Source organism: Vitis vinifera, chromosome 14, assembly GCF_030704535.1.
Source record: "Vitis vinifera cultivar Pinot Noir 40024 chromosome 14, ASM3070453v1".
In the NCBI taxonomy this organism is placed as follows: domain Eukaryota; kingdom Viridiplantae; phylum Streptophyta; class Magnoliopsida; order Vitales; family Vitaceae; genus Vitis; species Vitis vinifera.
In genome coordinates this window covers 21,554,745-21,582,225 of record NC_081818.1, presented here as the reverse complement: position 1 = coordinate 21,582,225, position 27,481 = coordinate 21,554,745, and the positions used below count along the sequence as shown (strand labels likewise).

General features: G+C 35.5%; 1 protein-coding gene across 1 annotated transcript in view; it reads left to right on the top strand.

The window, feature by feature from the left end:
• LOC100263559 (protein SWEETIE) overlaps positions 1 to 27,481 on the top strand; it is a 130,887-nt gene that overhangs the window by 84,765 nt on the left and 18,641 nt on the right. Inside the window, exons 25-36 of the mRNA XM_002279944.5 lie at positions 7,862 to 8,018; positions 8,922 to 9,071; positions 9,318 to 9,367; positions 9,499 to 9,598; positions 9,702 to 9,758; positions 13,242 to 13,309; positions 16,647 to 16,740; positions 19,978 to 20,189; positions 25,071 to 25,215; positions 25,324 to 25,392; positions 27,137 to 27,193; positions 27,364 to 27,450. Coding sequence (XP_002279980.2) covers positions 7,862 to 8,018; positions 8,922 to 9,071; positions 9,318 to 9,367; positions 9,499 to 9,598; positions 9,702 to 9,758; positions 13,242 to 13,309; positions 16,647 to 16,740; positions 19,978 to 20,189; positions 25,071 to 25,215; positions 25,324 to 25,392; positions 27,137 to 27,193; positions 27,364 to 27,450 — 1,246 coding nt within the window. The remainder of the gene's footprint in view (positions 1 to 7,861; positions 8,019 to 8,921; positions 9,072 to 9,317; positions 9,368 to 9,498; positions 9,599 to 9,701; positions 9,759 to 13,241; positions 13,310 to 16,646; positions 16,741 to 19,977; positions 20,190 to 25,070; positions 25,216 to 25,323; positions 25,393 to 27,136; positions 27,194 to 27,363; positions 27,451 to 27,481) is intronic.

Below are 27,481 nucleotides of genomic sequence, written 5' to 3'. Positions count from 1 at the left end.
TCTTTCCAGTTTGGATTGTTAAGGGCTTTGGTGACAGTTTTAGGAATCTCTATAATGAACAATTAAGACATAAAAGCATGGAAGGTGGGAGACGACCTACGGGAAGACACAAAATTGGTAATTGAATATTGCATACATGTTCTTTTCTCTTTCCTAAGAGAATAGGAAGTAACATATCCGAGTCAATTGAATAAATTAAGGTAGGATTGGTATTACTTGATTCTGGTTCCAATGATTGAGCATGTATCAGATCCATGATTGGGTTTTTCCTCCTTGTGTAGACCTTAAATGGAGATGCACAGCTTTGAATTTCTGATTCTTTTGATGCCAAATTTAATGAGTGAGGAACAATAGGGATGGTAGGCTTATCTATTGGAACAACAGGTTCAATAATGAGGGATTCATGTATGGGAGGCTTGGCTAGAGTGTGAGACTTTGAATTTTCAAACTCATTCGGAGACAAAGACTTAGGATTTTCAAATTCATTTGAGGGAAAAGACTTAATAGGTGAGGTGACACAGATTGAGCATCCATATCTTCAACATTTGAATTACCCCCTTGAAGATAGGTATGTGAGAAATATGGTGATTTTCAACAAAATTGGCATCCATGGTAACATAGAACATTTTTGTAGGAGGATGAAAACATTTATACCTTGTTTGTGTTTGTGAAGAAACATGGAATACACGCTTGAGAGCTCTATGATCGAGTTTTGATATGTTTTTGCTGTGAATATGAATGAAGGGCTCCTAAACAATTTAGTAGGAGGAAGATTGGAAAAAGTGTATAGGTGAAGGACAAATATGACAAGTGATCCAATGGGAGTTTTGAAACCTAGAACCCTAGAAGGTAGTCGATTAATTAAATGAGTGATTGTCAAAATAGATTCCCCCTAATAAGCATTTGATACTCTCATTTGGAAAAGCAAAAGTTGTAGCAACTTCTGGGAAATGTCTATTTTTCCCCTTTGAGACCCAATTTTGTTGAGGAGTGTCAATACATGAAGATTGCTCAATAATCCCCTCTTTTTAGCAATAAGAAATCAACTATTGTTTTCTCTCCTCAATAATCCCCTCTTTCTAGCAATAAGAAATCAACTAATGTTTCCTTTTTCATTATCAGAACGAAGAATTTGGATTCCCTCCCCCCCTCCCCCCCCCCCCCCCCCCCCCCCCCCCCCCCCCCCCACCCACCCTGATTGCAGATCATTTTATGAAAAAAAAGGCAAAAATTTGATTAACGTTGGATTTGTTTTTGAGCAAATACACCCATGTGACCATCATCAATAAATGTGACAAATCAGCTAGCACCAGAAGCATTAGGGATTCTAGATTTTCCCTGAACACCAGTATGAATAAGGTTAAAAGGAACCACAGATTTTTCATTTGTTGATTGGAATGTGGCATGATAATGTTTAGCCATTTCGCAAACTTCACAATGAAAGGATATTTTATTGAAATCAAAGGAAGTAAATATCTTTTGCATAATAGTGAATGAAGGGTGCCCTAGACCGTTATGCTGTAGTATCATATCCATCTCTTGCAACGCTGATGAACAAAACATGGCTGCAAAATTGCCATCTCCATTTTCCTTAGCATGTCTAATCATCTTCCATGTTTTGTCTTGTATGACACAATGAGAAGGGAAGAAGGTTAATGAGCAATCTAGATGTTTGGTGAGTTTTGTTATAAACCTAATATTACATATCAATTTAGGAACATTTGAGGCAGATTTCAAGAAAATAGAATCAGTCAAGGGAATCAATCCTTGACCAGAAAATGGGAAATCATTACCATATGCTGTAGTAACCTTTTTGTTTCTTGCACAAGGTGTATAATTTTGAGAAGAAACAAGAAGATCCAATCATATGGTTAGAAGCCCCTGAATCAATCATCCAGGGGTTAGAATAACAATTTGAAAAAACACTCAGGCCTTTAGAAAAAGAGGCTTGAGTGTTGGGCTTTGCTCAAGCCTTTGGAAAAGTTGAGGGCTTTGCTCAACCAAACTCTTGACTGCTTGAGGAACCGTTCTCTCTTTTTGTCTCCATGGCAAGAGCCTGGTTCATTTTATGGCTAGATTTTTCTTCCTTTCCACCATTTTTCCCAGAAAAAGAGGACTGTCCCTGAAGCTTTTAGCATGTCTCTTGAGTGTGTCATGGTTTGTTGCAATAGTCGCACCTATGATTGTTTTTTCATTGAATTTCCTCCCTTCTTGTTTTTCTGCTATAGGATTGGTTTTAGGAATAGCCAGGGCTGAATTCTCCAAGACAGGTTTTTTCATCATCACAATTCTCTGTGCTGCTTCACTTCTCACCATAGAGAAAACTTCATTAAGAGGGGTAATATTTCTTTTCCAAGAATTTGACTCCTTACCTGATCCAATTTTCCATTCAGCCCTTCCAAGAATTTGAATATTCATTCCCTTTCCATCATTTTCTGTAATTAGGCTACATTAGTATTGCATTCCATCTCGAAATTCTGATAGTGATCCAATTCCAGCTAAAGACTTTTGATTTTGTTGTAATATTCTTTCACCCAGGGCGCCCCATACTTCATATCGTGAATCTTAACCTTCAACTCATATATCTGTCTTCATACTGACATTTGAATACGCGTGGGATACTGCATCCCAACTTTCTTGGGTGGTAAGGAGAAGAAGATTGGTTTTGACTATTTCTGGTCGCATGTAATTTAATAGTCATGACATAATCATTGAATTCTCAACGTCCTATGTCTTAAACCGTGAATTAATAGACTTGGGTGGAGGTTGAGTAAGATATTCCATCTTTTCTTGTCCTTTGATGAACAATTTTGCTGATTGGTGATTGGGACCATTAAAGGAAATTTCTTTCATTCAATTTGGTTGAAGTGGTCTGAATATTGGGATTCTTAGAAGAAGGAAAGATTTCTGGGGTTTGGTCAGAAGTAGTGATAACTTCAGAGAATTCTGACATTTTCAATAACAAACAAAGAGGTCAGATTTAAGACATAAGGAAGAAAATAATAATACAATTGTAGCAGGTCTATGATGACTAAGAACAGTGGCATTGAAGGGCTAGATCAAATAGCTATTACACCCAGAGAAGGTTAAGCAACTCTAATACCATGTGTTAAAAAACTGATTTCATTGATACTTATCAAAAAAAAAAAAAACTGATTTCATTGATGCTGAACAATTGATATTACACTGGGATGTATACACAACTATTAGTATATTCTAGGAAATTTCATTTGCAGTTTAGACATAATTCTAGGGTCAATGACAGCCTATGTCAGTACAACTAAGGGCATAATACATACAAGGAAAGATACAATACTGGTACAAAGTCATAGGAAATTAATATGGCAAAATTTCAACACTTTTATTGGAGTAAAATTCCAAATTCATGCTTTATGAAAAAGAATACCCTTGTTTTAAAGGTTAGGAAAATAACTCATTTCTGTTCCACCCGTTAGTCCTTCATTTTGGTTCAGAATTATGGGACACCATGAATAAGCCAAACCTCCAAATCAACAGGGATAGAATAAACTAAAGTACAAGGGTCTACACAAATAAAGATACCCAAAAAACACTCAATAGACAACCCCAATCCATACAACCCAACTGCACTACATTCAAAGGGGAGAGACCTCAACAAAGGCCTCTAAAGTAGAGGCTTCTTGCATGACCAAGCTGTCTGGTACCTGATTTGTTAACCTAGACATCTGACCAAAGAAGCATTCTCAATCTTTTTAAGGATTGATAATCTTGTGAGGGGTCCAAGAATCCATCTTGAGAACCCTCTCTTTACATGAGGCTTCTTGCATGACCAAGCTGTCTGCTACCTGATTTGTTAACCTAGACATCTGACCAAAGAAGCATTCTCAATCTTGTTAAAGATTGATAATCTTGTGAGGGGTCCAAGAATTCATCTTGAGAACCCTCTCTTTACATGAGTCTGGGATAATCATGGTGGATTTACTCTCCACCTAAAGTTATTAACATGCAATGAGAGCACTTCAATAAAAAACCTTGTAATAAAGCATGTCTCTGCCTTATTGGCCAAATTGCAACCAGTAGTTTGCAAAATGACTCTTACCACCCAGTCTCTATGATCATTACAGGACTCCACACTTACATTGGTCCCCAACTTTGAGGCAATCAGAAAGGGGAAATGCCCACCTAATGCTAATTCTTGCATGTCTCCTATGGTCATTACTTACTCCTTTCTAGACCAACATAATCATTTAGGTGGGAGCACTTAAAAACTTCTCATGATGAACCTCCAGAGAGAGGTCAGATAATAAGTGGAATCCTGCAAGACAGCCAAGTCCTCCACAGATCTTCAAAGATCCTGAAATTCCTCCTTATATTCTAAATCATGGAACAAATGGCAAGCATAGGCTCCTGTGACAGCACTTGCACCCTAGGTTTCCTCCTAAAGCTTTGGAATGCTATAACCATCTTATCTCTGGTTTTTCATGCAGTAGCCCAAGTGATGTCTGCCAACCTTAAAAAGCTCTTGTCACAAATTGAAAGCCAATGGTCAGTGTGGAAGGAGGTGGCTGCCTCCTTACTTACAACAAGACTAAACCCTATTTCCAAAATGGAGCTTTTGCTGCCCCATTTTACTAAAGGATATTGAAAGTCTTCATGGCACAACACTGACTCCTCACAATGCCTGGAATGCTATAAGTATCATATGTCCAATGTTTCATGGAGTAAGTCAAGTGTTATCTGCCAATTCAAACGACCTTTGCCCACCCAAAGCCACCTGACTATCTAGAAAGAGGTAATTAGCTGTCTCCTTATTGTCTCAAAATGCCAAAACCCTATTTCAAAAAGGAAGCATTTCTTGTTTCCTTCTACTAAGTATATTGAAAGCCCTCCTTCACCTATTCCCTGGGGAAGTGTCCTATTATTTTGCACTATCTTTCTTCCAAATCAATTGGGACAGGACATAGAGAAAGGAATAAGTTTGAAGATTCTTTTCAATGTATCATTACCAAGCTTTGATAGGAGATTACTTCTTTGGGCAGCATGGTTCATTTTAACCCCCTCTTTCTCTCTCTCTCTCTCTCTCTCTCTCTCTATATATATATATATATATATATATAGCCCAGTTGGTCAAGGCGAACACTGTGAAGTGTGATCCCAGTAAGTGGCACATGGTCCTAGGTTCGAATCCTTTTACTGATGATATCCTGAATTTACCCGGTGCTGCTTGTTGCAGGGTGGTAAGAGGTTTGGGTCTCCATGGAGAGTCCTAAGGGCTTGTCCATAGAAGGTTCCTTGGTTATTGGGAAGTGTGATCCCAGTAAGTGACACATGGTCCTAGGTTCGAATCCTGCTACTGATGATATCTTGAATTTACCCAGTGCTGGTTGTTGTAGGGTGGCAAGAGGTTTAGGTCTCCATGGAGAGTCCTAAGGGCTTGTCCTTAGAAGGTTCCTTGGTTATCAATATATATATATATATATATATATATATATATAGTCTTTACTTCCATGCCTGTCTGGACTTACACTGAATCCAGTTATGGGAAAATTTCCCACTCAGAGTGGTTAACTTTAGGCCTAGAGACCAGCTTAAAGCATCTCAATATTCCCCTCACATAGAGTGGTTGAGCATGCTAAGCATGAAATAAAATTGAAGGTATGAGGTAGTAGGATTGGTGTTACGTGCTGAACAAAACTCCAAAAAGTTACCTATCTTTACAAGCTGACATACCAACACATTTTCCATCCATAAATTGGTAAGTGTGTTATTTTTTTGGGGCTATTGATGCTTGTCATTTCAAATATCCTTCCTTTTATGACAAGCTCAATGATTGCTTCAATTTCCTAGTTCATAGTGCACATAAAGTGTTTTCTTGTTTGTGCTTCTTGGCATCTATCTAACATCGGTTGTGTGGTAGTTCAACACATATTGTATGTCAAACATATTGTCGTGCTGTCTGATTGATTTGCGTGCACCTTGAAATGAAAATTCAATGGTTTTGTATCCCCAATTAAAATGAATCAATAGTGGCTTCTGGTTGCTTTTGTGCCTTTCATCTCATTTTGATTGGTTTCTCTAGATCTATATCTCTATATGGAGGTATTTCATAAAAATTGAATGAATTGGCATTTAATAACCTTAATTATGAGTTTTTGTCTTTTTTCTTTGGTGCGCACATGTAGCCTTTTTTTGGCTTTTTAATTTATCTTTTGCTCTTTTGCCTATCAAACCAAAAAAAAAAAAAAAAAAACCCTTAATTATGAGTTGTCAAAGTGAAAGTTATGAAAATAAATTTCAATAATTTAAATATGAAAACTCCTATAAAAAAATTTTAAAATCTGAAATTGAAAAAGAAAAAAAGTTCATTATGCCAGAAACTAAAAATAGAGAAACTGAATGAAAGTTCTTCAGAACTCTACAAGAAGAGCAAAGAGAAGTGCTATCTTTAAAGAAACCTGGATTTACAATAAAGGCACTATTTTCTTGATGTGGTTTTATAGCTTGGCATTCATAAAATATTTGAAATTATGAGTATAAAGCTGATCCAATGGATAATTTATTTATCGGTATGGTTAATTTTTTTGCAATATGGAAGTATAAACTTGCTCGATAAATCCGAGCCTTTGCTTGGTTGGTTGCTATAAATAGGTTAATATTAAAACTTGCTTCAACATATAAGGCCAAAGATTGAGATTATGATTATAAAGCTAATCCAATGGATAATTTATTTATCGGTATGGTTAGTTTTTTTGCAATATGGAAGTATAAACTTCCTCGATTAATCTGAGCCTTTGCTTGGTTGGTTGCTATTAGCAGGTTAATATTAAAATTTGCTTCAACATATAAGGCCAAAGAAGGATATTTGCTCTCTTTGCTATATTTTTTATATGAGGACTGCTGTTGCTGATCATTTCTTTGGTGATTGTTCTCACTGTTGGACTCTTGGAGATTTGCTTGGGTGGCTACAATAGGAATTGCAGATATGTTGGTTATCATTTTTTTTTTTTGTGGTTTTTGGAGGAGACTTAAAGGGATAGCACTGTGGAAAGGAGCCTTTCTAGGTTATTTGGCTAGAGAGAAACACCAAAATCTTTGATTCAGGGAGGAGACAGGTGATTGGTTTATGATGTAGAGTATATGCTGCATTATGACTCTTTGATGCTTGTAACCAAGGAGTTGACTGGCATAACTTCTGGTGCCATTTTTGTTGCATTACGATCTCTTTTCAATTATTTGGTGAATCTGTTGAATGTTAGATTGAGTGGATTCCCCTGCCAGGAGGTCTTTGAAGCACTTTGGTATATGTTCCCTATCATAACCAAGATCAGATGGTGATGGCTTTTTTAAAGATGGTGGAAGAACGATTATAAGGGCTGTCCTGTAAGCTAGCTGTTGTAGTATTTGGTCATTGACACACCTAGCAATATAGATGGTCGTAGAAAATTGCTTTGGGAGTTTTTTTGCTTTGTTGGAAGGGGATATGTCAATAGTCTTTCCTGGAGGACATAGAGTAAGAGGGCCTTGAAAATATGATAGGCTTTCTCCTTAAGGTCTAGAGCACAAACTTGAAAGCTGATAGATTTACTTAGAGAGGAGCTTCATCCGTCCTTTGCTTTGTTTAGGACCATCTTCCCCCTGATATGGAGTATATGCTGGATGGGGTTTTTGTGCTGTTTTTCAATTTTTATATTTGGCCTCTTTGATTTTTTTCCTTCTCATCTTTTTGTGTACTCTATCTAGTAGAAGGACCTCATATTCTTCCTTGTATGTAACATTCCTTTTTCTATAGTACTGTATTCTTTCTTATCAATACAATTTATCAGTTGTGAATACATAAAATATTGGAATTTCACGATTTCATCTTATCTTATCTTGCCTGCAGTGCAGGAGGAATGGCGTTGTCAACTTTAGTACCTGCAACTGTCAGCTCCATATCTTCACTGGCAAAAAGTGCAATATCTAGTTTAAAGATATGGTCTTTGCATGGGCTTCTTTTGACCATTGAAGCTGCTGGTTTGTCCTATGTATCTCATGTTCAGGTATTCAAATTCTTGGACAATATAGTGCCTCAAGTGAAGGGATAGTAGTGATGTCATTTATTACCTTTTATCCTTGATAAGTGCCTAAATGTTTTAAGAAATAATACCTTCATTAGTCCCATCACTAGTGCATTGTTGTGGACAATTGGGGTGGAGGGGGTATTGCCTTTTTTTGAAGTGTTTTCTATTTGGTTACATGCATTCACATTTAGATGGGTGCTTGGTTAAACTGGGATATTTAGATCTTTTACCTGGAAGTGTGGACAAGGATTTTCTTGTTTTAAGAATTAGAAGTTTCAAGGTACTCTTGACTTGTGAAAGGACATTCAAATCAGGGACAAAAGAAAGAGAATTGGAAATTTACATGGTTCCTTCAATCATAGCATGTCAAACCCATGTAAGACTTCTATGAAGCCGTGTCAGATCCAGCAGAAATGGTTATTTGGTCAGGAATAAATTAAAATATATGGTGCTATCCAACATTTTATTCTCATTTGAATGTAGTGCATGATGAATGCCCAACAAAGTTTTTTTATTTTTTCTTTTTTTGTGTCAAAAAATTTTGTGATGCTAATATTGAGTTGGGACTGTTGAACATGAAGTTTCTTGGTCGATTGTGGTTATTGATTCTGATATTTGTGCCATTATGCTGCAGATACTGGTATAAGAAATTTGTTAAATTCTCAATATTAATTCATTTATAAGATTACACTTGGAGGTTCTTTTATTCATTTGTGGAAAACCTATTTCAATTGTTTGGTAGGTTTTCTTTATTATCATAGCCGTTCAAAAGAGCATCATACACAATTGCATCGTTCAGATCTTGTGCCTTGAGAGTTTAAATGGTGTATGCACATCGATTTATCAGTGATCTGTGGTTGTTCCATTTCTCTTAATTTGTAGGCAACACTTGGCCTTGCTATGGACATTCTTTTGTCTGAGGAGAATGTGTGGATTGATCTTCAGCAGGGTGTGGGCCGCCTTATAAATGCTATTGTTGCTGTTCTTGGTCCTGAACTTGCACCAGGCAGTATTTTCTTTTCACGCTGCAAGGTTTCTTCATTTACAATTTTTTATACCTTTGGAATTCTTTAAATCAGACGCATTACATTTGCAAAAGCATGATAAATATCTTAGTGTTTTCTGTGCTGAGATTTACTGATTAAACCTTGAACTATTTCAATGATCTAAATTATATTTGTCCTTTAGTTTTTGTAGTTTCATTTATTTTTTCTTTAGATTTGTGTGTGGGATGGTTCATGATATTGGATTCATTTTAATCATTTACTTTATATCCAGTCTGTGATCGCAGAGATAAGCTCCTGGCAAGAAACATCGACTCTTCTTGAGTATGTCAGCCAATCATTTTTACTTTTCTTATTTTCTCTGCAAGCATTGGTACAAAACCTCTAGTTTTCTCTTTTTCACTTATTTTTAGTTTGCTTTGGATGTGACTTGTCTCTTTTCTATCAATCGGCAGGAGTGTTCGCTTTACCCAGCAACTTGTTCTTTTTGCTCCACAAGCTGTTTCTGTTCACTCCCATGTGCAAACTCTTCTCCCGACGCTGTCCTCAAGACAGGTTCTGTTTCTGTAATCATGATATAGTTTTTTTGCAAATGTAATATTTAATTGGTGCCTTTTTTCGGGTTTTGTTTTGTAAAAAGTAGTTTCTTTTGAAACAGCCAACTCTAAGGCATCGGGCTGTCTCCACTATACGGCACCTAATAGAAAAGGACCCAGTGAGTATCTAGAAGCTCTTTGCCATACATTGGAATTATCAAACCTACACTTTGGTTTATGTATGTGTGCACGTGACGTGCCCATTTATGCACATCTTTTTGTGTAAATTTTCAATTCTATACTTAGTTGTTTTAGAGGTGGTGAAAGGTTCTTTTTTGTTGCCAGTTAAGCTCTTTTCATTAAATGAAGGGGAATTTTGGTTATCTTCAGTTTATGACCCAATTAACCCTTTTTTTTTCTTTTGAACAAATGAATTCTTTGAAGAGTTAACAAACCTATTGCTTCTCACTTGCCCTAGGTGTTGTATTGGGTTTGGTGTGAGTTAAACTCTTTTCAGATTGTGAAGTTGGGTTTTTTTGGTTATCTTTGGTTTATGGTCCAATTCGCCTTATTTTGAGAAAGGGTTTTTGTGAAAAGTTAATGTATCTTTTTGGTCTCACCTTCCCTACGTGGTGTATTGGGTGAATCTTTAGTGTCATCCGTATTATCTCTTAAAAGTCAGGGGTAGAAGGACTGAATTAGTTCCTTATTTCTGAAGTGAGTGTTATTTAGTTGGATCCTCCTTTTTCATAGGAAGGAATTCATTCAGATAAGCAAAAGGTTCTCAGTCCTGATGGTATTAGCCTTGGGTTTTCTCAGAGGACTGTTGGAACACAATTAACAAAGATTTTGCAAGTGTCTTCTTCAGAAGTTTATAACAGCGGTAGTTAACAAGAAGAGCAATGATTGCCTTCATTTGCTTTTGCGCCTTAGAGGAGTCAAACTATTAGAATTTCAATTTTTAGGTCATCCATCAGTTTGGTGACGATTCCTCATAAGATCATAGGGATTGTATTTTGGGGATTGCTGCATGAGACCATTCATTTGTTAAGGGTGGACATATTTAGGATCCACTATGGTGGCAGATAAGGTGGTGGATGACAAAAGACTTAGGAGATGTGTATTATTATGTAGATTGTGGGTTTCTTTATCATGCTTTATGAAGGAAGCATTTCAATCTGAGATGGAGGTCATGAAGTAGTGGGTGCTCACTGTAAGTTCTTTTCACTGTTTTAGTAAATGGTAGTTTCAAGGAGTAGGTTAAGGCAATTACATTTTGAAAGGTTCTTTGGAGGGCTGAAGTGGAACTATGGTGTCCCAGCTTCAGTATGCAGATGATACCATATTATCATTTGAAGCTAATTCGGAGGATTTATGAAATCTTTAAACTCTTTTTTGGTGTTTGGGTGTGTATCAAGTTTTATAACAAATTTAGATGAGAGTGCAATGCTAGGAATAATTTTTTTTCAAGCCCAAATTATTGGTTTGGCTACTCTGTTAGAATGTCAAGCCTCTGATTGATCCCTAGTTACTTAGGCCTTCCCTTTGTTGAATGGGAAGATCAGAGCTGCATTTTTTCTAGGGCCAGTGTTGGATAGGATTACTGGAAGATTAGATGGCTAGAAGAAAGTCTACTTATTCCTAGGGGAGGAATTACTCTCACGTAGTCTCTGATTTTCACCTTCACTTCCTTTTAATGTTCAAGGTCTAGTTAAGTGGCCTCCAAGATTGAGAGAATATAGTATGATTTTCCTTGGTTGCAAGTTGGGAAATAGAAGAAAAACTACCTCATTAAAATTACGACCTAGTGTGTAGGGTTAAAATGGAGGTTTGGGCTAGGTAGGATTATTATTATTATTTTTATTTTTTGGGGGGGATGGAGCTCCCTTCAGTAGGCAGCTATGAAGTTTCCTAAGAAATATGACACTTTATGGCATAAGGATATCTTGAGTATCTATGCATTACAATTTGATGGTTGGGACACCAACATCTTGCTGTTTGAAGGCTATTTTTAGGTTTTGATCTTTCCTGTTTACTCAATTTTTTTAGTTGGTGATGTTATAAAATATTGCTTTTGCTAAGATATCTGGAGGATTGAACCCTTTGTACTCCATTTTCAAGTCTTTTTAGGTTGTGAAATCTAGAGGCTCTTCTATCTCTTCTATCATATATCTCTCAGCTTCCAGTGTATTGTAGCTTCACTTTTGAGTGCTATTTGTCAGATTCAGAAATCAAGATGGTTGAACTTCTCTTCATTTTCAGGAGTAAAGATTTGACCTTTGACTTCCTCTTGTTTTCATTCTTCTCAGCTGTCTTTAAAGTAGTGAACTCAATTCTTTTATTTCTCTCTATCTTCATTTGAAACTCTAATGTCCCAACTTGTGTAAGGGTCTTTGCATGGTTTGCAGCAAATAAGATGGCCAATGCTGATGATATGCTACATGGGAGGAGATCTTATAAAGTTTTGAGTTAGGATCGGTTTGTTATGTGCTTGGGATGTTGTGAATTAATGGAGTAACGTTTGTTTGTTGCCTTATTGTTTGGGGCTGTGGCGTAGATTGTTTGAACTTGATAGGATTGATTAAGTCCTCCAAAAGTGTGACTGATCTCATTTAGGGGCTTGGGGGGACTCCCTAGAGTTAGAGTTCTTGGGGTATGACCAGCCTCACTCAGTTTGAATAATGTGGAGGCAGAGAATGCTATAGTTAACTCATGAAAATCTGTAGAAGCTATTGGGGATCTGGTTTATTTCTTGTCCTGTGTTGATTTCTATCTCTAGAGCTTTAACATGTACTTTGTTGGGTTGTATCTTGCTAGATTGAACCTCTTTGGTAAGTCTCACAGTTCTGTTGAGGAAAAGCAAATAGACTTGTTTTCGCCTCTGTCAGTTTATTAAAGTTAGCTTTTGATGGGCCTTTTTTTTTCTTGTTTTGTTTGTTTGAATAATCTAAAGCAATTATGGATTGAAAAATTATTAGAGATCATTAGAATACCGTGTTGGCTGCTTATTCCAAACTCATGTAAGGAGGTTTGACCATTGAGCTAGAGATTTCTAGCATTGATATAATGTTTATAGTAGCCAAGGCTTTGGGTTTCTTCAATATTTGTGTGGGTGTCTAAAATGGAAAGAGATCTGCTAACACTATGATGTATGGATGGGGGAAAATATGGATGTTGCTAGTGCTAGATTGATCTTTCTCTTAGATTTTCCATGTGGCGAATTTTGTTGTAGCTCTATTTACCAAGTGAGGATTTAGTTAGTTGCTGTCCTTTGCAGGAGGTTTTTTACTCCATCCCATTGTACATTTATTGTCAAACACTAAAGCTGTATGGCTCATTCTGTTTTCACTTTGAATCTCGTCATAATCTTCTTTATTTTGGTCACTTCTTATTAGTTTTGGATGGATTTTTCATTGTATTTTGTGCTTCAATTCATTTCAATGAATTTGTTGGTTCTAATGAAGATCAATTCTTGGGAGTGCGATAGCAAGAAGTAATAGCATACAATTTAGGCATTCTTGGGAGCCTTTTTTTGTTTTACAACTAACTTTTGAGCCATGCATTTTATTACTTAACTTCTACACTTTCATGTCTCTTATCACTTATTCTAAGTTTCTAACCTACCTGATTTTAAGATCTAGTGCTGACAATATTCTTCACAGGTTTCCGTTATTGATGAACAAATAGAAGATAACTTGTTTCATATGCTGGATGAAGAAACTGATTCTGAGTATGTGAGAATACACTATTTTTCATGTTTTCTGGGTTTGTGTCAAGTTAATAGGTTGGTTTATTGTGAATGGTGGATCTGAGCATCACTGACATGTATTATCTTCCTTTTCCCTTTTCTTTGCTGGCATAATGTGTATTAAGCTAACTAACTTACGGTCATTGTGGTGTTCACTTTCATTGTTGCATACTTGCAGTGAATGCTCTTATTTGTCCTTGTTGTTTTGACTGTATGTCAACCATTTATACTGTATGCTATACTTTTTATCAGCTAATTAGTTTCAGTAAGCAATCTTGTTCTTCACTCAAATCCACACTGACCACATCTTCTGTTAAATTATAGGATCTAAGATGATTCTTGCTAGAAAATGGGGTGAAATACCTGACTGTTGTTTTATGCTATACACACGAACTTGTTAAAATTAATTCTCATTTCTAAAACATCCTGCATGTTTTGTGAAGCTGGAAGGTAGTCTTGTAGGTAGCTTTAGCTTGCAATTTCCCTGGGTAAATTGACTTGATTTTAGTTGCAGCCTAAGGAGAAACAAAATCGAGGAATAGGCAGATATGGGAAAAGCCATAAGTATTGTCAACAAAGAAAAACAAAATATGCTGGAGACATGATATATTTGGACCAGAAAAAACTGCATTTGAAGGGGAAAAAAGGCAAATTATATTATTTCTGAGATCGGATTTTTTGATAGAAATGTCAAATCTTCCAAATATTATTTTCTAGAATGTCTTGGACATATTATTGTTATCTTTGCTGTTTTATTTTATTGTTGTGCCCATTATATTTATCATAAGCATTGCTTCTGCTTAACCATGTAGGCATGCTCATGTGAAAGGAGTCAGTCTGTTTTTGTCTTCAATCTTGATGCAACTTTCAAATGAAAAGTATTGGATAGTTTCTATCTAACCTTTGAACTGCCTCATCAAGCATTCCCATGCTTATGAAAGTATACACGTTAAGGTCACGTTTGGAACACTGTAATGGAGAATGGTTATGGGAAACCGATTCTATTCCCATTCATCAATGTGTTTGGATTTGTTTTCAGAATGGGAACGGGAATAAAAAATTTATTAGTATGGAAGCCAAATCCCACTCTCACTTGGATTTTGATTCCTCTAGTCTACATGATATTGTGATTCACCTCTATTATCATCCTATTGTCATTCCTGTTTCCTCATACCAAAAGCATCCTAATTTTATTTGAGATTCCTATTTCTCAAGCATTTCATAACCCTGGCCGATCGGCTTTTCTGCTACTATGCAGTGCTACATTATAGTTGATTAATTTTCATTTAGATAGTAAAATCACATTTTGCTGGTTTTTCTTAAGTAGCTAGTATCCATCTTTTACCTTTCATGTCCGAGGAAAAAAGCATTATGGATAGTGGATTATATACAACTAAATTTTGTTGAGGATATCAGTGGTAGCCTGGTAGGGAGATTTCCTTGAAAGAGTGCATTGGGTGGTCAAATCAAATTGAGTTTCTTAGATTTTAATCTCATAATACCTTAGGGATACAAATGTGGTAGATATATTTTGCAACAACAGAAGAGACATGATTTGCCCTTGAGGTATGGCTCAAGTGGCAAAGAGTTGGGATGGGGATGAGGAAGCTTCAGGTTCAATTCTATGTAACCAAGGAAACATTGCTCATATAAGAAATGTGAGTATGATATGCATGGTAGGCCTGTAGTCTAACTCTTTAAGCTTTTAGAAAAGTTGGTAGCTTAACGTAGTATCACCACTCTGGATAATAGGAGGTCTCCCATTATCTCTACATCTCCGTTTGTTTTGTTATTAACCTATTTATATCAACCATAGAAGAGGAACCATAAACACATTATTTCCACATGAGCTGATAAAATAGTCCTCAAATTCCTTGAGCATCAAATTTTCAACCTCTTGTGCACATGCATGTGCATATGCGTCCAATTGTTCCCAGTCATTCAAATATCAGATTTGGCAATACCTTTTTTCCAAATCATATCTTTTACATCAATCTGGCTGTAAGTATAACAATGAAACTAATGACCTAGTTGTCAAAATTCCTCAGGTTGACAATTGAAGGGGTCTCTTCAAATATTAGTGGATGGGGAAAGAGTAAAGGAGATGTTGATAGAGATATGATTGCATTATAAGGCAAATCATTGATAAGGCTGACTCTATGCAAAGTGTTGGTGAAGAGGATTTCTTAGTTAAGAGGGGCTAGCATATCCATTAGTTCTAGGGGTTTTCCCCATCCACCTTGATGTATTAGTTGTTTTGTTGGGTTAGGTTGGCATGCATGTTTTGTTTACTTTTGTTTCTTCTGGATTCTCTTATTTGGTTCAATAATGTTTTCTTGCTTTTCAGAAAGAAATATCCTTTAAGTCTATTCTTTCAATTTCTCTTAAAAATATATTTTGATATTAAAGATTATTATGTTATGTTAACATAATCTATATAACAAACCTTGAAGCCAAAGATATTCAAATGTCTTAACTTCTTAAGACTACCAAATATTCAGATAGAAAATGGTGCTCACCTTAAAATCTCTTTAGTGAGAGAAGGCATGATGAAGGATTTAATAGAAGAAGATATGGTCTTAGCTCAAGTATGCATGTGCCATTGCAGCTGCTTGTATTGAATTTGGATTAATTGGGAGTTGGATGAATAAATAGCCCGAAAAATGCCCCTTGAGGTCTTGTCAACTGGCAAGGATTTGGAGTGGGGATGTGGGAGGTTCTAGGTTGAGTCTCAACACAGACAAGAAAATAAATATTGCCTATTATAAATACATAAATAAATATCTGGAAAATATTGCTTTATTTCATTTTTTTTTTCTTTTATTTATGTTGATGTTTATTTATTTTTTGGTTTGAAACTTCCAAAAGCCACATTTTTTTCATCCATTTCAGTAAGACAAAATTAGTTTATGGCCTAGTCAATATCTCGTTCATTTCTCTGTCATTTTTCCTTTCCATCCCTTCCTGGACTTTGGTGATCGAGTTTTATTTGTCTTATTATAGCACATCTATCAGTCCCATCAATGCATCCACTGTCTTAAATCTTAATGGCATTCTTTTTTTTTGTTTTTTGTTTTTTTGCACAGTGACAGGCATTGCTTTTGTTGTATTAGTAATACACTTTCGTCAACATAATATTACATTTCTTTTCCTCAATATTTTAAGAAAATTGCTAATCTTCAGTTATAGTTTTGATGCATCTAAAATTGTGTTTGAATGTGTGATACAAGTAGCAGTCACTAGTGACTAGGCTATTAGAATATATAGATGGTATTGTATAATGCTCTGCTCAATTTGTGAATTCCTTTGATTTTTGTAGGATTGGGAATTTGGCGCGTAACACAATTATGCGATTGCTTTATGCATCATGTCCTTTGCGACCATCCCATTGGATATCAATATGTCGTAACATGGTAAAGCTCCTTTTCTCTTCCCAAATGTAGTGTTTCTCTTCTACCTACCCGACACAGCTTTGAAAAACATCATGCAAAGTCATATGAAATGATGTACTTACTAACAAAATGATGGTAGAGATCTTTGGTTTTTATCATAGCTTGAAAATTTTAAAAATCATTTTTGCCTCTGATATTTCCTTCAAAGAAATCCAACCAACTCTAGTGTGGTCATCTGTGAAAGAAATACACCACCTAGTTTCGATAAAGGCCATCACATGTGAGGGTCCTCAAATATCACTATTTAGCAATGTGAAAGGTCTAGATTTTTTGTAAGATTATGCAGGAAAGTAGACACAGTGATGTTTAGATAATTGACATACCTCACATCAGAACAACAAGGGATTTTCGTTTTTAAAGAGATGAAAACAATTGTTTTAAATATGAAAAGCTAGGATGGCCTAACCTACAGTGCCAAACATGATTTGATGTTCAGTGGAAGAAGAAAAAACACTATTACTTGCATCTTGAGCTTGTCTACTCTTGAAAGGATCCCCAACAAGGTTAGAGAGTCCATCAATCTCCTTAGTATTGCCAATCTTCTTCCAAGCATAGGTCCTGAATTAAAAATAAGATGGGAAAACTTTAGTAAGACAATTCATGTCCCTTGTTAGTTCGCTAATAGAAAGAAGATTGCATGAAAGATTAAGGACATGAAGGACAAAATCTAAAGTCAGAATTCTTGAACTAGGGACTGAGCCTTTCCCTACAATGGATGAAAAAGACTCATCCACAATTTTGATTTTCTCGTTACTTGGACAAGGAGAATATATAGAAAACAAATATGAGAAACTCGTCATATGATCGAAAGCACCAGAATCTGTGATCCATGGTGTAAAGTTTCTAGAATAAACACTTAAAGCACTAAGAAAATTACCTGTTTGTGCTAAAGAACAGGATGGTAAGGAGTCATGAGAAGATAGGGATTGATCAAATAACCTATACAGGTGTTCTAATTGCTCTTTGCTGAATGGCGATGCTTCAGTTTTGGTTGTTAGACTCTCGGTCGCAACTTGCATGCCTTGGCCATTTCTCTTGTTAAATCTGCCATTGGTTTTCCAATTTTATGGCTTTCCATGCAGCTACCAACAGGTGTCTTTTTGGTGTGCCATGGTTTGTTACAATGATCACACCAAATCTTCCCTTTGCCCTCTGTCTTCTTTGGGTTCCTTTAACCAGCAGCATTGGCAGCTTCAGTTGCAGCAGAAGCAAGTGTTGAGTTCTTTGTGATGGTGGTTGAAGAAGAGCCTCCTATCATGTCTGATATGCAGCTTTCTTCCCTTCAAACCTTAGCAAACACATCTTGGATAGAGGTAAAGGGGTCTTTACCAAGTATTTGTCCATGGACTTCATCTAATTCTTTATACAGCCTAGCAAGAAACTCGAACACTCATTCCTTCTCTTTCATCTTCTTAAAATAGGCACTATCTGCATCACATGGCCATTGAATCCATAAAACAGGTCCAATTCTTGCCAAAGACCTTTTAGGATGGTATAATATTTAGTCACATGTTAATCTCCTTGATTTGTCTCACAGATCTTTGGGTTCAACTCAATGGTTTGAGCTAAATTCCCAAAATCAGAGTAAGTCTCCAAAACTGCTTCCTAGTGCTCTTTTGTTGTCGGCAAAAACATGTAAGTCTAACCTATGTTCAGCTCCATATTCACTAACCAGGACAAGATGATGAAGTCTTCTGAGTCCCATCTTTGAAAGCTTGGATCATCATCTTTTGGGGCCTTTGTTGCACTGGTCAAATATTCTAATTGCCCTTCCCATGAATAAACAATTTAATAGGCTGAGACCATCTCAGAAAATTTAGTCCATTTAGTTTATGAGCGGTGATGTGCAGTGAAGGATTGTCATCAGTGTCATTTGAGGTGAGGCTTGTAATGGAGGCATTGATACCTGCTGTGAATAATCTCTAGAATTCTCCTCCTTGTTGACTCCTAACGTCAAATCTCCCTACCAACAGCCTAATCAGTTCTAGAAAAAATGTGTAGTAATTGAGACCAGAAATAGATGTATCAATTCCAGTAGGAACATAGCTATGATACCATGAAAGTTTAGAGAAAAAAAAATTATTCCTCTTCTCTTATTAAAGTTTAAGATTACAACATATATATAGGACTACTTGAGTACATGAAAAAGGAAATGAATAAAAAAATACAGTTCTACAAATAATTACTACCCTGAAAAAAGAAAAAGAACAACTAAATTAGGAGATAATCCTAAATTTAAAAACATTGACTTAGCTAATTCTATCCCTTAATACTCCATTAAATCAGATCGTAACATCCCCTAATTTACAATACTAAATCAAATCACCCACATATTGACATTTTATAATTTTCCATAAAAAATAACATGGTTTTTCCTATGGAATTATTATATGATGGCTTGTAAATTAACTGATATTTTTGCACAAGCTAGAGATAAATAATAGAAAATGCGTTTTTAGCCAACTCCAAATGGCTGAGCTATTTTGTTGAGTACAGTGGATGGTTACATTATGTCCTTTTGGCAAAAATGTAAAGCTGGAACTCAATTTTTATGATTGAGAAATAAGGCCAGCTTGCTTTGCATATTGTAGACTATCTCATTAGATAGCTTTGTACTTGTAGTACAAGTTTATTTGCAGATCCATATTGCAGCTATGGTATGTTTTTGAGTCCTTTTGGAATATATTAGATCACTGCCTTCTGGTGTTCTGGTGTTTTATTGGCTAGTTTTCAAAACTTTTGGCCCCAATTAAAAGTGGTGGTTCCTCTTCCCAGTTCATATTAGTTGAGCCATGCGGAACTCTAGAAAGTCAGAAACCTGCAGGATTGAGATCTGATATCAAGATTTAAACTAAAGAATTTGTTTTATTTTATTTGTCCTGCCTTTTGGCTAAATGCTGATCTTCTAGCTGACTGGGGGAGTCAGAGAGCTAAGCCAAGTCAGTTGCTTGTACATCTCATTTTGTGCTTGGTTGATCATTCCTAGTTATTTTTTGGATCTAAGGGACTCGACTATACAACTGGCCATCTTGAAGGAAGGCTGTATGAATGTCCTAGTTATAGATGATAGTATTAAAGAATTTGACCATGTTGGGATAATATAAAAGTTCAGGAATTCTTCCTTGAGGAAAACAAAATTTCTTTATTGTTGTATTCATGTTTGTGTTAATTGACAGAATACATGAAACTTTTATCCAGGTTCTTGCTACGTCAACAGGAAGAAATGCTGGGATGAGTAGCAATGTGGACCATGATCCTTCAAATGGTGTAGAAGGTGAAGCCACGCTGAATTTTGGAGATGATGATGAAAACATGGTTTCCAGCTCTAAAGGGATGGCAATAGATGCTTACACTGTTAGCCCGAATAGAGATAAGCTTCTCAGATACCGAACAAGACTTTTTGCTGCTGAGTATGTTAATCTGCTTTTTCTGCAAAGCTTTTAAAATTTTTACATTGCAATGCTCCTTTTTCCTATTTCAAGCAGAATGAAATGTGCATCTAAGTTGAGCTTTAGTTTGCCAATTCAAATTGTTATCAGTCAAAAATGTTATGTTCTTGGAACTCGAATGCTAAATTATCCAGCTTGATGGACTTCTCACCATTGCCATCATATTGAAGTATCTTGGTTCTGTTGCAAAATAAGAAATGCACTGAATGTTATAGGCAGCAGCACAATTTCAAGAACGCTCCCAGTCTGTGTATGATGCATGGTGTTAAAAGTTTGTTACAAGATCTGCCATTATTGCGAAATTAGCTAAGGTCAACTGCTGTGTGCATAAATCAATATGTGCCTATAACAATCAAATGTAATGGTAGAGTGGATGTTCCATGTAGTCCTTTGCTTCACTTCATGTGCTTTGCAGCTGATTGTGTGCCTGGCTTTTACCCTAAGTACTTGTGCTCAATTAAGGATAGGGTTTCTCTTTTTAGAAATACAAATACTAATAATACTAATACTAATACTACTAATAATAAATAAATAAAATAATAATTACTATGAGTTATTGTGGCTTAACAAATATCCTGCTCCCTCCTGATATCTAGCATAGCTTCATAGCTTCATCCTGTATGGCTCCCTCTCCTTCCCTGTACACATCCCCTCCCTCTCGTGGGACATTCACTGGGAAAACCATTATTCAGATTTTCCACACTTATGATACCAAGTGCTCCCATTTCCTTAAAAAAACTTTCCCCTTTGCCAATCAGATTAAATGTACTTTTACCACCCCCCCTGGCACCCATTGCTGCAAGAAGATCTGGCTCTATCTTTCCAATCTTTTCCTTGTTAATGCCATAATTGTGAAGGATATAAAATATAATTCTAATCTTCAGAAAGTACTTTTGTTTAGCGTGTTGTACGCACCCAGAGCAAAATCCAATTAAGTGGACAAAAGTCTCATCTGATGACTCGCTGCTTAATCCAATCTATTCATATCCTCCACTAGGCTTCTAAAATGGCCTCACTCCCATCTAGATTTACCTTTAACCTTGATATTGCCTCAAAGCACAATTATCTGCATTATCTCGGATGGTTTTGTTCTCTCCACAAAGTAAAATCAGGTCATTTTTAAACATTAAGTTTAATACACAACCTTGCTTCCATCTGCTTGAATGCCATACTCAAGCCTGTCTTCCAATGGCAACAAAACAATTTTACTTAACAACTAAAACACAATAATGAAAAAAGGAATTAGAAATGTCACTCTGGCAACTCTAGAACTCCTAAGAAATTTGGTCCAATTCATATCCACTAGAACTGAGAATCTTACCAAAGATATACAGGAGCATTCCCAACCAGCTCAAGGTGTCCCACTTGTGGTTTGCAAATGACATAAATTTCTTTTCTTGGCAATACTAAAGGATGTGGATAATCTTAAACTCATATCCAAGATGGGCATCAGGGTTGTTGGAACCCTATTTTCAAGAGATGTTTCTTTCACTGGGAGCTGGAGCTTGTTGGATCCTTGTTGTAGCTTTAAGAGACCATGCCTATGCGCATCTGTGTAGATGATAGATTAGTGTGGAAGATGTTGGAGAAGGGCTTCTCAACTTCCTACTACATGATTTTGGGTTCTAGTACAATCTCTTCTTTTCTAGGAAAGGAGATCTAGGTTTCTAAGGTGTCATATAAAAATAACTGTTGTAGTAGGAGTCTTATAGGAGGGACTATAATGAGCTTGGGTTTTAGCTTCTTTGCATGGGAGGTGGTGTAGGATGGTTTTAAAATAAAATTTTTGGAAAACCTTTGGTGTGTTGTATGGTCTCTTAAAACCCTCTATACACCTTTTCTTTTCAAGGTGTAGAAATTCTACTATTTCTTCTGTCATAGACATGTCCTCATCATTTCCATGTTGCAACCTTCACTTTTTCTGCAATGTTAATGCCTAGGAAATTGACAATTTCACTAGTTTGGTGCCTTCGTTGCTTCATTATTATGTATCACCTTCCTTCCTTGAGAGATTTTGGTCATTGACCTTGTTAGGGTTATTTTCCGTGTCTTCATTCTTTTTAGCTATCTTCTTCATAACACCCCCATCCTTTCCCTCATGCCAATTTTATTATGAAGTCCAAAGCCTTATTCAATATCAAGGCTTCCACTTAGCTAGTAGCAAATAAAAAAGTTAAGGTTAATGACATGTTATAGAGGGAGGCCAACTAAAACCTTAAGACCAGAGTGGTGTATTATGTTCATGGGTTTTGAAGAAATAATCGATCATTTATAATCTCCATTACTTAATAGCCTTGATGCTTTGGTATGAATGATTTCAATTGGAGAGAACAAATTGGGTCCTCTAGAAGACAAGTGTAATATGACCAAAGAGAAATGTTAGGATTTTGGACGATAGAAGGATGGTGTCAGTCTGGTAATCAATTTTCATTTTGTCCTCTTTGGGCTTTAGTTTCTTAGTATTTCATGGGGTATCAGTGAGCATGATTTGCTTTCATTGGAGATCTACTTGGTTTTTATACGAGGCTAAGGAGACTTTTCGGTAGTGAAAACTCTTGCCAGTGGGGTTAGGGTTGAAAATGTACCAAAATTTTCAATTTTGTATGCCTACTTGCCCTTATTGGAATATGTTTGGAGAAATTAAGGAAAAGGCAAGTTGGGATTTTATTTTATTTTTTTTTAAATTGAACCAGATTCAGGGTTAGACAAAGTATTATGGCCTAAGCTATGCCACCAACATAGGGAACCTTTTTTTTCACCTCACCTTAACAGCAAGACATTTGTCCTAATCTCTGATGAAGCAATCCTTAAGAGATATGAGTCTACCCCTGTAACATAACCCACTTAAATACTAGAAATTGGCTATAATTGGGACCTTGGTTCACTGTTAGAGGGCACAACTGCTGAGCTGCACCCACAGGGGCATATATAGAACTTGATTTAATATGTTATCTTTTTCATATGATAACTTTACCAATCTTCCATTATATAAATACCAAATTAATTAGCTTACAAACTTTCCTTCTCTCTATTCCTCTCTCTGCAATTGCTGCCTCTGCCCTCCCAGTGGATGCCTGGCCTGTTACAAAGCAATTTTCATGCTACTTATTATTTCAGCACTGAAGTTTGCACTTTTTGTCAAATTTCTTCTTGTTTTGATTGATGAGAACATGGGAAAGGAAAGGTAATAAAATTTTTGAATTTTGTGTATCTATTAGTTTGAGAAGCAAAATCTTGCACTCCATTATTATTTAGAGTTGGACAAGAGTAGAAAAAGAAATGTTTCCAACATGATTTGGATTTGAATAAGAAGCAAAAAGAAAAGGAAAAGATAAAAAAGAAATGTTGTCTTCCTATTTTCTCAGCAACCAAACAAAGAGTTATTTCTTTCTTTCTTTCTTTCTTTCTTTTTTTTTTTTTTTGAAGATTTTCTGTATTAAATTGTAATCCTAATATAATATTTTTTTAATATTTATTTTCCTTGATTCCATTTGAATCAGCAGCAAATTTTTTTCATTTTCCTCCTCACTTCTTCGTTGAACTAAGGTGGGCTGGGATAGGGGCTTGCTAGTCACATACGAACAAGGATGGGATTTGAGATTCCTGCATGCAGTTTGAGAGAAGCTCCCTGGGATTGGGGATGGCTTGCTTGTCACATACCAAAGTCTCCTTTTTCTTAGTTGATTTTCGTTAGAAGGATTAGGAGGACCCTGGGCCATTAGGGCTGAACCCTCGGTGATAGGTTGGTTGGTTTGTGCCCCCAACAAGACTTTCTTTCTACTTTCTTCTCAGCGCATTTCTAAGGTTGAGGAGTCCTTGGTGACCATTCTATATTTGGTCATGGACAGATTGAATGGTTCAAAATTAGCTCTGATTCCATGAAGAAATTTGAGGAAAAAGAAAAAAAAAAACTTATTTTGTTTTTCTCACACTATTCAAACTTATTATTGCATCGATATTTATACATAAATGACTGAGATCATCTGCCTTAAAAAAAGAGAAATATAATCCTTGATTTTAGGAGAAAGTATCTCAAAAAATCAGGAAATAAAATTAAAATAGGAAACAGCTGGTGGTACGGCTAGGTGGTACAGCTGTATGCACAACTGTACTTTCTGAATTTCCACATAAATATTGGATTTATGATGTGTGAATCCATTACTTTGCTAGGCCTTTTAGGTTTTGTATCACTTGGATTCCTTGAACAGCTAATCATATTAAACAAGGGGCCTCTCACTTAGTTTCCTATACTTTTCAGTTGTACTCTTTAGCTTTGTTGTATTCTTTATTTATTTTACCTTTTGGAGTGCTTTTTCTTTTTTTGAAGGATAGCTCATTTTTTCATTGGTATTCTTTCATTCATTCAATAATGAAAAGTTTGTTTCTGATTTAAAATGAAAAAAAAAAAAAACAGAAAAAGAAAAATCTCAGGTCGCTTGATTGTAGTCATCTAATCAACATGATTTTCTATTCTATTCTATTCTTAAATTTTAATTTATTGAATTATGCTTCCATCTTTTTCACTAGCGCTTTTGTCTGAACCTAGTTGTTTATCAAAGGTTTCGATGTATTACAAACTTTGTAGATTATCATTGTACATCAGTTCTATGTTTTGTACATAGAGCCTAAATTTGCCTCAGGAGGGTTTCAGGGTATGAGGTGATTATCTTACTATGCAGCTTGCACTTGAAACATGAGCCTAGCCCCAACTTTAACTGAACCCAAAGGCATAAAACTCTTACACCTTAGACATCAGTCATTGATGTAACCAGAACTTATTTTCCTTGTTGAAGCTGTTTTCATTATTAAATCATCTTAATAATGTAATTTTTTGGTTTTTAGGTGTTTGAGTTGCCTACCTGTAGCTGTAGGAACAAATCCTTCACATTTTGATCTATCATTGGCAAGGAGACAACGTGTTACTGGACAGGGTTCCTCTGATTGGCTAGTCCTCCACATACAAGAGCTAATATCACTTGCTTATCAGGTGCTGAATATAAATCAATTTCCAAAATTTTATCCAGTTTTTTTAATAATATTTAAGCCTTGAAGTAGCTGATAAGGTTACTATCTTTTCATATTTTACTTGTCATAGATAAGCACAATCCAGTTTGAGAGCATGCAGCCAATTGGTGTGGGACTTCTTTGTAGCATTGTGGAGAAGGTACATTTGTATGAGCTATCTTTTTTTTTTTAAATAACAAGCAAATATTTTCTAACAAAAAGAGAGATTTGTAGTAGGAGAATTTGGAACCCTTAAATCTGAAAATTATGATAACTAATAAAACAAGGACTAACAAAACTATCTCAAAAGACCTCCAAATAATTTAGAGCTGCCTCTCTTATATAGTGATGTTTCTGAGGTTGCTTTGGCTGCGCAGTTGTATCTTGTAGTTGGCATTTAACCAAAAATGAAGAAAGTGAGAAAAAGAAAACAGAAAAATAATTTCATAGTTTTTGCAGATAGTGGATTGCTTTTTAGTTGGAGATGTCATCAGGAGCTACTAAAACAGAATCATAAATGGTTTTGTATTTTATAAATGTATAAAAATAAAAGTAAGGCTATTTTCTATTGAAATGTTCAAGTTATGTTTAACTGATATTAACTTTGATATTATCATTGTTATTATTATTATTGTTATTCTTATTATTATTATTATTATTATTATTATTATTATTATGATGATGATGATCACCATCATCACATATACATATTGTATGTATATATGCATGTATGTATGTATGTATGTATGTATGTATGTATGTGTCTATATATTATCTATTTCTGCTTGAAACTGGGCTTAGAATGTTCTATCAGGGGTCAGTGTAGGTTGTTAAATATAGAACTAAGGTTAGATCAGGTTGTGCATGGGTTATTACAATCAACACCAGATTGTGTCAGTCAGTGGGTAAACACTTAATACCCTGTGGTTTGGGGCTGGTTACAAGGATATGGCTTCTTTTAATTTCTATATTGAATATAGCATCTTGGAAAACAAAATATTAGTGATTTATATTAACTATTGGTTTGTAAAAACTTGTGAAAACTATTCTAACATCTAGTGGTAAAAATTTAAGAGACAGTAGGGGTGTAGCTTAGTGGTAGTGCCCTCTAGCAATGAACTAGAGTTAGCAAGTACGAACCTCCCCAATGTTTAAGGGTTTGTTTGGTAACTGCTTTTGAAAACAATATTGAAAAATAGTTTTTGAGAATAGGTTTTGAAAACCGTTCTCTGAATTTTGTAGAAAAAAAGGCTATTTGGAAACCTGAAATATTTTTAACTTGTTTTTAATATTTTTAAATATGTTTTAAAAATAATTTTTATATCTAGTGCTTTATTTTTAATTATTCTACATGTTTATATAATTATTTCTTCAAACAGTCATCCGAAAACAAGTGAAAACAACAGAAAACAATTAAAATGTATTATTTGAAAACACCCTATTTTATGTTCTTAAGAACAAAAAATAAAAATTAGTTTTTGGTTGTCAAACATGTTTCTGTGTTTTTTGTTTTGGAGAACAGAAAATTATTATAAAAAGTAGTTCTCAAACATGCCCTAAGAAGTATGTGATTGAGGAGTGGAATTTGCTTTGCTAGCAATTGGGATAAATATCTTCTTGTTAGGGTGGATTCCGTATTATTAAAAACTAAAAAGATATATACACTACAATAAGTTGATGTTACCAGATTGTTAATAATGGATAAGATTGAAAGTGTGGCTGCAGAAATTATGTCTTCCACAAGGATTAAATGACATAGTTATGAAATATGGCAATTTCCTTGCTTGATGACAAATATGGCATTTTCCTTGCTTATGGGATTTCGTGCAGTGGTTCTTTTTCCTTTTCTAATGGAAACTATGATGTCTCAAACCTAAATGGTTTCTTGTGATTCTGGATCATAGTTTGAAATGACATCAGACCCTGAGCTTCCTGGACATCTTCTGCTGGAACAGTATCAGGTATGTGTATGGGTTTATTTTAGTTTCATTTGTTGTTTCCATTAAATTGCAAGGTTCTCACTTCGCATTGCCAAAAAATATTTTTAATTTCATGTTGGTTTATATATATAACAATATAAATTTCCATTTTGATGGATGTCTATTGATTAATTAAGCTGTATGAAATTTAGGCCCAGTTAGTATCTGCTGTTCGCATTGCCTTGGATACATCCTCTGGGCCTATTCTTTTGGAGGCAGGCTTGAAACTGGCTACTAAGGTTGAGAGCACACATGTTTTTTTTTTTTTTT